This window comes from Capricornis sumatraensis, chromosome 9 (assembly GCF_032405125.1).
Source record: "Capricornis sumatraensis isolate serow.1 chromosome 9, serow.2, whole genome shotgun sequence".
Taxonomy (NCBI): Eukaryota; Metazoa; Chordata; class Mammalia; order Artiodactyla; family Bovidae; genus Capricornis; species Capricornis sumatraensis.
This window is the reverse complement of record NC_091077.1, coordinates 57,869,385-57,882,871: the sequence shown is the minus strand read 5'-3', so window position 1 is coordinate 57,882,871 and position 13,487 is coordinate 57,869,385. Positions and strand designations below refer to the sequence as shown.

General features: G+C 42.8%; 1 protein-coding gene across 1 annotated transcript in view; it reads left to right on the top strand.

Moving 5' to 3' along the window:
- The first annotated feature begins 1,213 nt into the window (after positions 1 to 1,213).
- Positions 1,214 to 13,487, top strand: part of PPP2R2B (protein phosphatase 2 regulatory subunit Bbeta) — a 478,006-nt gene continuing 465,732 nt past the window's right edge. Inside the window, exon 1 of the mRNA XM_068980314.1 lies at positions 1,214 to 1,287. Coding sequence (XP_068836415.1) covers positions 1,214 to 1,287 — 74 coding nt within the window. The remainder of the gene's footprint in view (positions 1,288 to 13,487) is intronic.

Genomic DNA, 13,487 nt, shown 5'->3' with positions numbered 1-13,487 from the left:
AATTTTCACTCAGGGGAATACTGGTTTTCCTTTATGGGCCATTTAAATCATTTCCTGTGCCTCTGAATTCAGCACAGAAAATATTCACCTGTTTCTCTTTATCATACTCAATAGTGTATTTGATGGAACTTATAAATCCCAAACTGATGATGTCTTGTGCTTACCTTCCAGCAGTAAGATTTCCAAAATTATTACTATTTCCTGGGTTGTAACCAAACCAACTCCCAAATCTAAATCATTTGTATTTGGCAATTGGTCCTTTCCTTTAATATTCTCTCTCTCTGTCTCTGCAATCTCAGTGAGAGTTTTGGTAAAGTTGTGTAATCCTTGCATCAACTTCCTTGTTCCAGATTTTTGTATGCCATCAGGGCACACAGGTTGGTGAAAGGCCATTTCCCTTGGGTTTAGCCTCTTTCCTTGTGTTGTGGCTTTAAATTTGTACAGCAAATAACTCAGAACCAAGTTATTGCCTCGGCGTGAGTGCTGGCAGGAAAAAACAGCCATAGTGGAGCCCAGAATCTGTCTGTGTTAGCTCTCTGTCACCGACTACTCAACCCAGCGTTTGGCTTCACCTAAATGATAAATGGTCCTATTGTCTGGGTTTCGTATTAAAAAACTAGAACTCAATCTAGATTAAGCAAGGACAGAGACCCATTTCATTGCTGTACTTTAATATTCCTGAGACCCATGGCTTTACGGCTGGCTCCTTTTAACAATCATCTCTCTCCAGGGCAGAACACTATGCTGTCTTTGTTTCATCTGATCTTTCAGCTAAATAAGAGATGGTCACTTATCCTCACGCCTCCCATATCCTGCTGGATTTCTCTTGCTAAAAGAGAAACTGACCACAAGGGAAAAGAGAGAGGTTTCAGGCAGGGCATTTCAGCGTGTGTTTACAGGCAAGACTGACTTACTCAGCAAATCCTGCTCGGAGGAGCTGCAGCCAATGAAGAGGCTATATCGCGGCTTGCTTAGGGGCTTCTGAGTTAGAGCTGCATGCAGAAATGTAAGGCAGTGCTCCCTGGCGCTGATGGCAACATGGGATCCAGCTTCAGTTATTCCTCAGGCTCCCCAGCTCTGCAACACGGGGAGAGAGCCTCCGTAAACATGTGGGTGATGTAGCCAGCTTTAAAGGCCGAGAGAATCCTGATGGATTCAGGACACTGTTTTTTTATTTAGATTTTTTCTTTTGCCTTCTTTTTTGGAAGATGAAATGCTTCTCTCGTTACCTGCCTTACATCTTCAGACCTCCGAACACCATCCTCTCTTCCAGCTGCCACACGGAAGGTACAGACCAGAGAGGGAGAGTGTCTGGGTGGGTGGGAAAAAGTGGGCTGGTGTCTGACTTCCCACAGGCTCTACCGAGACTGCCTTCTGCAGCTCCTAGAAGACTCTCGTGCCTGGCAAAAGCGTCTATCTCACAGCCTCAGATCTGCTTCTAACATCAGTCTGTTTTCTACGAGGAAAGTCTTTTCTGAAGAGCAGGATAACAATTGCAAAGGTGGTCTCAGCACTGATGCAGCTGAGTAGAAAATAATTTAGAAATGTTTTGCCAATTCTCCTTGTTCTCTTTCACATGCAAACAAGTAACTGGAACTAACGTTAAGAGGAAAACAAATTGCTGTAGGTGCCGCCACATACATTTATCCAAGCTCTCTTGTTTTGTCACTGTCCTTTTAATAACTTGGTGTATGCCCAAGAAAGCAATTAGCAAAATAGAATGGGCTTATTACTGTATGATGATAGAACCTCGGTTGGTTGTTGGGTTGATTTGCTCAGAGTCTGTACTTGGGGTGCAGGGCAGGAAGATCGCATCTGAGGTTCAGTGCTTGCTGGCAATGTGGTCTGTGGGGTCCTAAGTCGATGCCTTAAGGCAAGGCTGAGCCGAGTCTTGTACAAACAGTTCCTGGTCCTTTGGGGGACCTTCTCTGCACCCTCTAACCTAGCGTGCTATGCCTACGTGAGGGGGACTTTCTACGTGCACGTGTGCAACGCCTTGTAAACATACTGGCAATTCCCCGTCAACTAAGCACTGCAGCTTTCAACATTTCTGGAGTCAGTAGCTGGTTTTGCATCTTCTCTGTGTGATTTGCCTGTTTCTTTTGATCTGATACATCCTAGGAAAAGAGCAACTTCAAGAAAAGTCAGTGACTGGCTGTTTTTCAGCTGTAGGGGTTGTCCTACAAGCAGTCCTTGATAGAGGGTTAAGGTTGGTGATGAACAGCAACTCTGCCTCAGGTCTAGACACACTCTTCAGGAAGTGAGCCGGTGAGCAGCCTGTTCTGAAAACCCATGCTCGTTTCTTATCCTGACAGGAAGAGCCTTGGACTAGGGGCTGTGTATTTAAAGTAAGAGAAGTGTATATTGTACCATAAAGATGCTTTTTAATCAGCATTCTCAGGAAATGGGAGTAGAAGTTTGGAACTGAAATTGAGGGTGGTATTTTCCATAGGCATTGATAATTCATAGATTTTTGTTTTTAATTTGGATACTTTAAAATGTTATTGGTGGCTAAAGGAGATGGCCCACTGAGAAGTCTTTCTTCCCTCACAGAGACTTAGCAAGTCCCTATATATACTGGGGACAGATAAAGAGTAGCATGGATAGAAATCTCCATGAGGGGAACTTTCCAATTACAGAAGACTTAAACTCATATAGGAAGCTGCCTCAGTGATTCCTGATTGGTGCCCTGCCTCTCCTCCCAGCTTAAACTTTGAGAACTCAAACACTCTGTCTGTTCAGTTGCTGTTTTGTATATGAATCAGACTAAAGACCATTCCTTGGGCAGACAGACCACCACCATGAGAACTTTCTTGAAGTGTTTTTTATATCAGATTTAACTGATTAATTCCATCAAAATGGAAACCTCGTTTTATTCATGTCAAAGCAAATGATCTCTGAATCACCACCTATCATCAGATTTAAGTGTGTGTGTGGCAGGGGTAGAAAGACTATAAATTTCTTGTAAACCTATTAAAGACGGTGGTCAAGGGGAATAGCATCTGCCAAACATTAAGATCATGGATAAGGCTCTGGGGCAGAGTAGAAAAGGCAGGGGTTAAATATCAAGAGACCAAGGCCAAGTCCCTTAATGGCTTTATGCCCAATTTCATCTCTAAAATGGAAATAAAGAGACCTACTTCCAAGATATTGGACTTGCTAGGTAGATCAGTGGTAAAGAATCTGCCTGCCAATTCAGGAGACATGGGTTCAATCCCTGGATTGGGAAGATCCCCTGGAGAAAAAAATGGCAACCCACTCCAATATTCTTATTTTAGCAATCCCATGGACAGAAGAGCCTGGCAGGCTGTAGTCCCCAGGGTTGCAAAAGAGTTGGACGCAACTTAGCCACTAAACAACAGCTGCTGCTGCTGCTGCTAAGTCGCTTCAGTAGTGTGCAACTCTGTGCGACCCCAGAGACGGCAGCCCACCAGGCTCCTGGGATTCTCCAGGCAAGAACACTGGAGTGGGTTGCCATTTCCTTCTCCAATGCATGAAAGTGAAAAGTGAAAGTGAAGTCACTCAGTCGTGTCTGACTCTTAGCAACCCCATGGACTGTGGCCCACCAGGCTCCTCCATCCATGGGATTTTCCAGGTAAGCGTGCTGGATTGGGGTGCCATTGCCTACCAGGGTGTTAAAAATTAAGTGTGATAATTAAAGTTCTTCATAAAACTTACTACATGATACATGCCCTCCATTTTTTTGTCCTATACCCTATGTGCTATGTCCTATGTGCTTTCTTAGATATTCAAGTCTCTGTTATCATACTCTCTTAAGCAATGAAGTGGTTTCCCCCGACGCATCACAGTGTCACTAGAAACTTGTTACAGTTATTTAGAGTTTGAGGAGAAAAAGATGTCAGAAGGAATCTGAGTTTATGTTTCTACATTGTTAGCAATCATGTTACTCTATAGTCTATTCTGGAAAAGTTATGACTGGGAACATTTATTTAATTGAAAAAGACAGTAATGATTAACTTGTGTCTATCCCTGTGAAAGTCAAATAAATCCACACGGTCTAGAAAATCCCCTTAAGAGTAATTCTAGAACAACTTTAAGAGCGTTAACAATCCTGGGCTGCTTCAGGGATGGAACCATCCTACTGAGATGACTAGTATTATCCTCCCAGCTTTGCCTTGACTTTGTTCTCTCAACATAGGAAGATCCTGGGCACTGAATCCTAGCTCTACCACTTGCCAACTGGGTGATGTTGGGTAGTTCCTTTACCTCTCTTAGCCTGTTGTTTAGTTGCTAAGACATGTCTGGCTCTTTTGCAACCCCATGGAACTGCAGCCTGCCAGGCTTCTCTGTCCATGGGATTTCCCAGGCAACAATACTGGAGTGGGTTGCCATTTCCTTCTCCAGGGGATCTTCCCAACCCAGGAATCAGGCCTGCATCCTGCATTGGCAGGCAGGTTCTTTACCACTGAGCCCCCGGGAAGCGTTTTCTTTTATCCTAAGTTCCCTCATTTGTAAAACATGCAAAGAAATACATTCAGAATGCCATACACAGTGTGATGATAATGGTAACCAGCCCGTACTTCTGTTTAGTGCATCCAAGGCATTACCTAGCACATTATATACAGCAACACATTGTACGTAGGGTAAATCTATAATATGTGGTCAGTAAATAGTTCCTTTTTCCTTCACTTTCTCATTCTCATCCCTCAAGCCTGTTTCTTCATCTATCATATAGAGAGTTGGTTCATATATTGCAGTCAAAATTCTTGTTTGAAACATGATTCCACCCCACCACCTCAAACACAGACACACTTGCACTTAACCTGTCAATGACCTCCCCAGGCCTGTGAGGTCCTGCATATTCTGACCCCTGCCTGACTTTCCTGAGTGACCCCAAACATGCCTTCTTGTTGGCTCTCCAGCCATAAGCTGTCTGTCTCCATATTCTCCCTCTGATCACATATTTGGGGGATGGTTCTCTCTCCCCTCTGCCCCATTCTTTAATTCAAGCCATCGATTCTCAACTGAAGCTGAGAAGCCATCCTTGACCCTCAGCTGATCTTAGCTCTTTTTAAAAGAAATGTATTTACTTATTTGGCTCTGTTGGGTGTTAGTGGCAGCATGGGGGATCTTTGATTATCACTGAAGCATGCGGGATCTTTGTTGGGGGATCTTCGATCATCACTGAAGCATGCGGGATCTTTGTTGGGGGATCTTCGATCATCACTGAAGCATGCGGGATCTTTGTTGGGGGATCTTCGATCATCACTGAAGCATGCGGGATCTTTGTTGGGGGATCTTCGATCATCACTGAAGCATGTGGGATCTTTGTTGTGGAATGCAAACTGTTAGTTGCGGCATGTGGGATCTAGTTCCCTGACCGGGGATTGTACCCAGGCCCCCTGAATTGGGGGTGTGGAGTCTTAGCCACTGAACCACCAGAGAAACCTCTGATCATAGCTCTTTGAGAACTGGGTTTCTTTCCTTCAGAACACCTATCCTAGCTTGCCATTATGAATAGACTGATACAACTGATTTGTTAGTATCTGTTTCCTTACTGGATTGAAAGCTTCAGGAGCAAGACTCATGTAATTCTGCTCTCTGTTTTAACCTCATCACTAGAACAATACCAAGTACACAATAGGTGCTCAATTTTTATTGAAGATTACAAATACCAATATTGTTGTATAGGTAAATCTTAAAAACATGTGTACAATATGCTGCAAAGAATTACCTTTTATGGGAATGCTAGTTGTTTTAAGCATTGTGGATTGGGGAGTTTTTGGTGGCCATATTTGAGGGGTCTGCTTTTATTACCATATTCTAGTAATACTGTAACTTGAAATAAGAAGACACATCCAGAAAAAAAGGGCAGCTAAATAGTGCTGATGCAAGAGTACAGGTAGGGTTTTGAAAAGACAACTGGATGGTATTCCCTTCTCTGTGAATCCATCAAGTGAGCACAGAACTCCCTCCTCCTGATAGGGAAGGATTCATACAGCAAAATGGCTTCAGGAGCAGAGAAGCAAAATTCCAATTGCAATCAAAAGGAAATCATTCCAGACAGGACAGAGGGGCCTAGGAGACCCACAGAATGAGGGAACCAGGGAGGTATGAGGAAACTTGCCTAATATTCTCCGATGGGCCTGATTTGGTCCCTGACATGAAGGGCTTTTATTTGGATTATCTTACAAATTGGTGCAGGTGCTTTCTTTATCCAAAGGGTGATGTGCTGAGCCAGAGATGGTATCCTTTCCCTGAGTTGCCTGGTCATCATTTCATGCTGCAAACCCCATCCATCCTTTAAAACTCAGTCTGAGTCACATCTTTCTAGGAAGACTTCCTCAACAAGTCTGAAGACAGAAGTGTTTTCATGAGTCACATAAACCACAATAACAACAGAAGAGGAAATGAGAGAGAAGCAGCCATAGCACCGCAAAGCCTGTGGGTCTTTGGCTGTGTGCTGGGGGCCATGGCTGTATGATCGCATTGGCCCCTCACGCAACCTCTTGTGTCAGACGCCGTCACCTCCGTTTTACAGATGAGGACACTGATGCTCACCACCTTGCCCAGAGCCTTAGTTAGGAAAGTGGCAGAGCCAAGACTCAGGTCCAAACAATCTGAATCAAAACTTGGTGCTCTTCAGGGAACTCTGCTCAATGTTATGTGGCAGCCTGAATGGGAGGGGAGTTTGTGGGGAGCAGGGGAATGGATATAGGTATATCCATGGTTGAGTCAGTCTGCTGAGTACCTGAAACTGTCACAACATTGTTAATCGGTTATGAAATTATTAGTTGCTCAGTTGTGTCCGATTCTTTGTGACCCTGTGAACTGTAGCCAAGCAGGCTCCTCATTCCATGGAATTCTCCAGGCAAGAATACTGGAGTGGGTTGCCATTCCCTTCTCCAGAGGATCTTGCTGACCCAAGGATCGAACCCAGTTCTCCTGCATTGGCAGGCAAATTCTTTACAGTCTGAGCCACCAGGCAGGCTAATTGGTTATACTTCAATACAAAATAAGAAGTTTAAATAATAGTAATAAAACCCTAGTAGCCATATATCACATGGGATTGTGTGGGTCTAGTGACTCTCTGGTCTCTTTCTCTAGGCTGTTTGATCCTTGAAGGCTGGTAGTTAATAAATTACTGTTGAATAAGACAAAACAAAAACTCAGCGCTCTTGCCCCTTCCATTGCCTATTTCCTCCTGAAGCTCTGTATGAGAATAGCCTTCAGGCTATATTGAAACAGTCTAAGTCTGCAGCTATCTCCTGGTGGCCAGGAGCAGCTTGGGCACAGGAACCCTGCCCTCGTTGTCCTCGGTCTCTGCAACCTGGTCAGTACAGAGCCGGACTGAGGAGATGCTCAAGAAATCCTTCTAGAATGAAGGACTGAATGACAGAGTGAGTGAACAAACTTATCTGTCTTCTTTCAATCATGCTCCTTCAGGACGAGGAAGGTTCTTTTCTCTCTTTGACTTTTTAAAAATTGGAGTATAATTGTTTTACAATGTTATGTTACTTTCTGCTGTACAATGAAGTGAATCAGCTGTATGTATACATATATCCCCTCACTCTTGGACCTCCCACCCATCCCCCCATCCCCCCATCCCCCCACTCTAGGTCATCACAGAGCACTGAGCTGAGCTCCTTGTTCTGTAAAGTTCTTGCAGCAGAATATCTTCCAATGATACCCAAAAGCAGGACTGCTGGAAGTACACACACACACACAGGAAAAATACACATTTTTTTTTCCAAACTCTTTACTTTTAGAAGTAAACCAAGCAGTGCTCTCTACTTTCTAGGCACAGTTCCACTCTGTGTGTATATGGATGTAGGCACAGTTACCTGTTTGTATTCCTCACAACAATCCTATGAAGTAGGTACAGTTACTATCCCTGTGAGTTAAACATGGGGAAACCGGAGCACAGAGAAGTCAGGTATCTTGTCCAAGGTCACACAACTATTAAGTGCAGGAGCTAGGATTAGAATCCACACAGTTCAGTTCCAAAGTACCTGCCAAGAAAGGATTTTGCTCTATTTTGTGCCTTTTTACATATTTATAGAATTCTTATATGTATTTGGAATTCTTGTCTCGGCCCCTTTCACGTATTTAGAACCAACCCACTCTTTGGGTCCAAATCAAACGCACTTCCACCTACAGCGTTCCCTGACTACTCATTTTCTCATTGTTACAAATATGCAACTACATTGAAAATCTTTCCCAAGTCACATTGTGATTCTCTGTAACACAGAAATAATATTCCACCACATGAAGGGGTTATTATAAGGATTAAGTGAGACAAAACCTTACACTGTTTGACTCTGCTTTGCATTTCCAGTCTGTTTTCCATTTTTACGTGCAGTAGATGAACAGCCCCTGCTTTCATCTACAACCAGTCCTCCCCTGTGAGCTGAATCCTATCCCTGACCGCCACTCAAGCCCCTCACACCTGCACTCAGCCCCTCTCCCTCTGCTCTGTCTTTCCTCTCTACAGGATCCTATGGGGCTGTATGGGGACTCACAGACATGCTGCAAATCAGCTCACTTAAAGTAATCATCTCCTGACCCTGTATCCCCCTCAGCTGCTGCCTCACTCTCCACTCCCCTTTCCAGGAAAAAAAAAAAAAAAAAGAGCCTTGAAAGGGTCCTTCACACTGTCACCGTGTCTTTTCCTCCAGTTTGCTCTTTCCATCCCTCCACCAAAACAGCTCTCGTGAGACTCACCAGTAACCCTCTCATTCATGAATCCTGTCATCCTCTGCTGCAGCCCTCACTAGTTTTGGCCCACGCAATCGCTGCTTCCTTCTTGAGAGAGTTTCTTGTCTTGGCCTCAAGGCCACACTTTCTGTTTCCCTCTCCCTCACTGGCAAGTCCTTCTCTGACTCCCCAGCTGGTTCCTCATCATCTTCCCGACCTATAAATATTGGGGCCCCGGGCTCAGTCATCTTCTTAATCTATACTTGCTCCTAGGTGATCTCATGGTTTGAAATCTCTTCTATTCAGTTTATATTTCTAGCTCCAGCTTCTCCCTACAATACAGACTTGTATATCTATCTGCCTACCTAGTATTTCCACTTGGATGCACAACAGAGATCTCAAAACAGAACTCCTGATTTCCTCTCAAGAAAAACCTCCTTGTCCAGCATTTTTCTCCAGCTCACTAAGTGAGAATTTCGTTCTCCTAGTTACTCAAGTCAAGCACTTTGAAATTGTCTTTTATTTCCTTCTTTCTCATATCCTTCTAATTCTACAATAAATCCTTGGGCTTAAACTCCTAAAACTTACCCAGAATCCGAACACATCTTATCATGTCCATCACTCAAATGTTTCTTTATCAGAAGCATTTCTTGGCCTTCCTGTCTAAAATAGGGACTTCCTGGGTAGCTCAAACGATAAAGAATCTGCCTGCAATGTGAGAGATCTGGTTTCAATCCTTGGGTTGGGAAGATCCCTGGGGGAAGGACATGGCAACCCGTTCCACTCTTCTTGCCTAGAGAATTCCATAGACAGAGGAGCCTGATTGGCTCCCGTCCATGGAGTCCCAAAGAGTTGGACACGACTGAGTCTCACTCCAATGTTAATAGCAGCATTATTTACAATTGCCAAGATACAAAAGAAATCTAAGCATCTATCAACAGATCAGTGGATAAAGATGTGGTACGTATATACACAATTGAATAGTACTCAGCCATAAAAAGGAGTGAAGTCTTGTTATTTGCAACAACATGAATGAACTTGGAGGGTATTATGCTAAGTGAAATAAGTCAGACAGAGAAAGATAAATGTTGTATAATATCAGGACATATGTAGAATCCCCCCCCTAAAAAATACAACCAAGTAGTGAAAATATAGAAGAAACAGACTCACAGGTATAGAGAACAAACTAGTGATTAAGTGGGGAGAGGAAAGAGGGCAGGGGCAAGATAGGAGTATAAGATTAAGAGGTACAAGCTATTATGTATAAAATAAGCTACAAGGATATACTGTACAATACACCATGCTGTGCTTAGTTGCTCAGTTGTGTCAACTCTTTGCAACCCCATGGACGTAGCCCACCATGCTCCTCTGTCCACGGGAATTTTCCAGGCAAGAATATGTGAGTGGGTTGCCATACCGTCCTTCAGGAGATCTTCCCAACCCAGGGATCAAAGCCAGGTCTCCCACATTGCAGGCAGAGTCTTTACCGTCTGAACCACTAGGGAAGCCCAATATTTTATAATAGCTATAAATGGAGTATAATCTTTAAAAGTTGTGAATCACTATATTGTATACCTGTAACTTTTGTGCATCAACTGTACTTCAGTAAAGAAAAGAAAAATAAGATTACATTATAGCCAAATGGAAAAAAAAACTCTCTCACACACACATATACACAAATATATACCCCCTCAGTTACCTGTACCCTGCTTTATTTTTCCTCTGTAGCACTTACCTTGACCTGACACGTTATATATCCATTTACTTACTTGTCACCAGTCTTTTTGTGCTCTAGAATACAAACTACATGAAAGCAGAGACATTCTCTGTTTGGTTCGTTTCTATGTCTCCAGTACTTAGAACAGTTTCTAGCACATAGCAAGCATGGCAAAGACGCTTATTGATTGAATGAATATGAATCAACATTTATATGAAATTTTAGTGATAAAGTAGAAAGAGTGAGATCTGAAGCCAGATGAATCTGAGTTCCAATCTCAGACTGATAATTACTTGCTGGTGACCTTCAGTTACGTACCTGGTATATTTCCTTTTCTAATAATATGTCAAAGTATTATCATGAAGGTGAAAAAAATTATTGATAAAACCCCTAGCATAAGGCCTGTGAATATTCAGGAACTTGGACTTATTATTTTTTTGTATCCCCACTGCATTTACCACAGCTGTTACATAGAGGCATTAAGGTTGCATGTTGATTGAATTTTTTGCCTATCTGCATAGCTAGCATTGATTGTGGGTTTGTTATGTGCCAGACCTTGCATTAAATACTTTATAGTTACTTCCTCCCATAAATCTCACAAAAACATCACAAGTATTGATGAATGTTATCACTTTACAGATAAGGGAACGAGGCATTGAATTGTATAGCAGTACTTACTCAAAACCACACAGCTAATATGTGGTGGATGAGGGTTCACATCCAAACTGCCTGACTCCAGCATCCAGGCTCTTAGCTGCCCCCTGCTACTGCCTATAATATTCAGGCATTGTTCTCAGCACATGGAAACTGAAAAAATAGAAAAGATTCATTCCCTTTTTAAGAAACTGTGGTCTACCAGGAGAGAGAGAGGCATGGGCACTCAGCTCTAACAGTATGTCTTCACCCTGGCTGTGTATGAGAATCAGCTGTGGAAGGGCACAGGGCTGTCTCCGCCCCATTCTCCATGGAAATTGGCCCCAGGAATCCTGGTTTTTAAGATCCCTCAGGTGCATTTTAGGAGTAATCAGAGGCTAGAAGCTGAGTCTGTGATAAGCAGCAGCCATGACTGACGAATATCTTCAGAGCTCCAGGGAAGAGCTCTGGGAGAAAGCGACTGATCAGTTGTGGATCCCTTTGAAATGACAGACTAAAATCCTGCTGCTGACAAGAGGCTGCTTTTGGTCAAGATGTCTGGCAGAGAGGTGCCTGTCCTGAAAGGATTCAAGGTCAGTGCTGTCCTCTTAAACATTCAGTGGACCTCTATTGTGCATTTGTCTGCTTCCCAGTAGCTATGAATTTGCTTCCTGATGTTTTATTTAAGTACTGGCTGAACTATCTACCTAACATAGAGAAAATCACTCAAGTGTTGTTATCTATCAAAAGGAGGATAAAAATGATTCACATACCAAATGTGCATTTGTTCAGCAAATGTGATCATTCATACAAAGCGAGTAGTGTGGTTCCAGGTGCAAATAAAGAGTTCGCTGTTGTTTTTATTAATGTGATTCTTATTAGGGAAGCGCCTGGAAATCAACTCCTGCCCTGTGCATTTTGACATGATGTGGTGGTGGAAAATATTCTGGCCCAGCAGTCTGGACTGGGATCAAGTTCTCTTCTGACATTGGTGTCTCAGGAAAATGGCTAATCCTGCTGTGCCTCGTCAAACAATGATATAGCATCAGTAAAACTTGGTGGGATTGGTGTGAAATTGAGGGGTGCTTTGTGCAGTATTTGTCTTGAATATTTGACTATTAAATCGGCTGTCTGGGAGTGGTAACCCTATTTTACGAATTTCTAATAAAAATCCATAAGGAATTCAACAGTGGGTAAGAAATAAGAAGGACAGAAAATAATGTTTAAGTAGAAGCCAATAAGGCTCCAGGTGCTCTGCATGTATTACTATCACCTGGAGATAATCCTGCCTGGTCGTATCCACACTTTGCAGATGAAGATACTGATGGAGGACTGATGAGATGAAATACTGGGTTGACCAAAAAGTTTGTGTTCAGGTTTTTCCATGACAGCTAACAGAAAAATTCAAACGGACTTTCTGGCCAAACCAATATTTAGTTGGAAAGACTTTGGCTTTGGAATCTGATAAACCAGAGTTCCAAACATGACTTCAAGTATGTATCCTCTGAGTGTTTTTCCTACTGTGAAATGAAAGTAAATGATGCCTTCTTTTCATATTTATTATAAGGCTAAAGACATTGAATGGCATGTGCCTGGTCGCCACTTAATATACTGTCTCTGCTCTTGCTGTGATGGAATGTTTGTCCAGGTCTCACTAGTGAGTCTGGTTGCAGATCCTGAATTCCCTGCATTTCATCCCACTCCCATCAAAAAAGCTTCCCTTTTTTTTTATTCTTTCTTTGATTCTTTCAACCTCCATCACCTTTCCTGGTGCTTGCCTGTAATATACATTGGTCAGTGTTGCTCTGAATTGTGTTTCTGAATTCATTACTTGTCTCTGGTAGTTGTGCCCCAAGGCAGTGCCTACATTTTGACTCAATTTTAGAAATCTAATAGAGAAATCAACAGTGGTGAAATCATCATTGTTTTATTAGAGAGTCTGGCCCATTAGTTTTCTGAGTCATTGTTTCTTCACTGGCAGACTGAGCTGGGAGGAGAGAGAGGCTGAGATGGCCAAGGGCTTTGCCTTTCCAAGGGTCTATAACAGCCCAGTCAGTAAGAAAAGCAAAGAGGAGGCAAATTAATTCAAAGATGTGCGTGAAAGCCCTATCTGAATCATATACATGGGAATGTCACTTACCTGAATATGTTTGGAGCAAATTCATTAGTCAGGGAACCTCCTTGCAAGAGAAGTTATTAATGTATTTATTCATTTATTTTAAAAATACAAAGAACATCTCCATTCTTAATGTCAAATATTGGCTAGGCAGTGGGTTTCCTGGTGGTAAAAATAGATATGGTTCAAACCCTGTTGGAAGAAAAACGAATCAAATGAACATAAATTGTGGTAAACGCTGCAATGGACAGGACATGGAGTTAGGACAGGGCCTCAGAGGGGTTTGCAATGCACAGGGCAATCAGTATACTTTCCTTGGAGAAGTGTCAGAGCTGAGATCTGCCGAATGAGTAAAACTTAAGG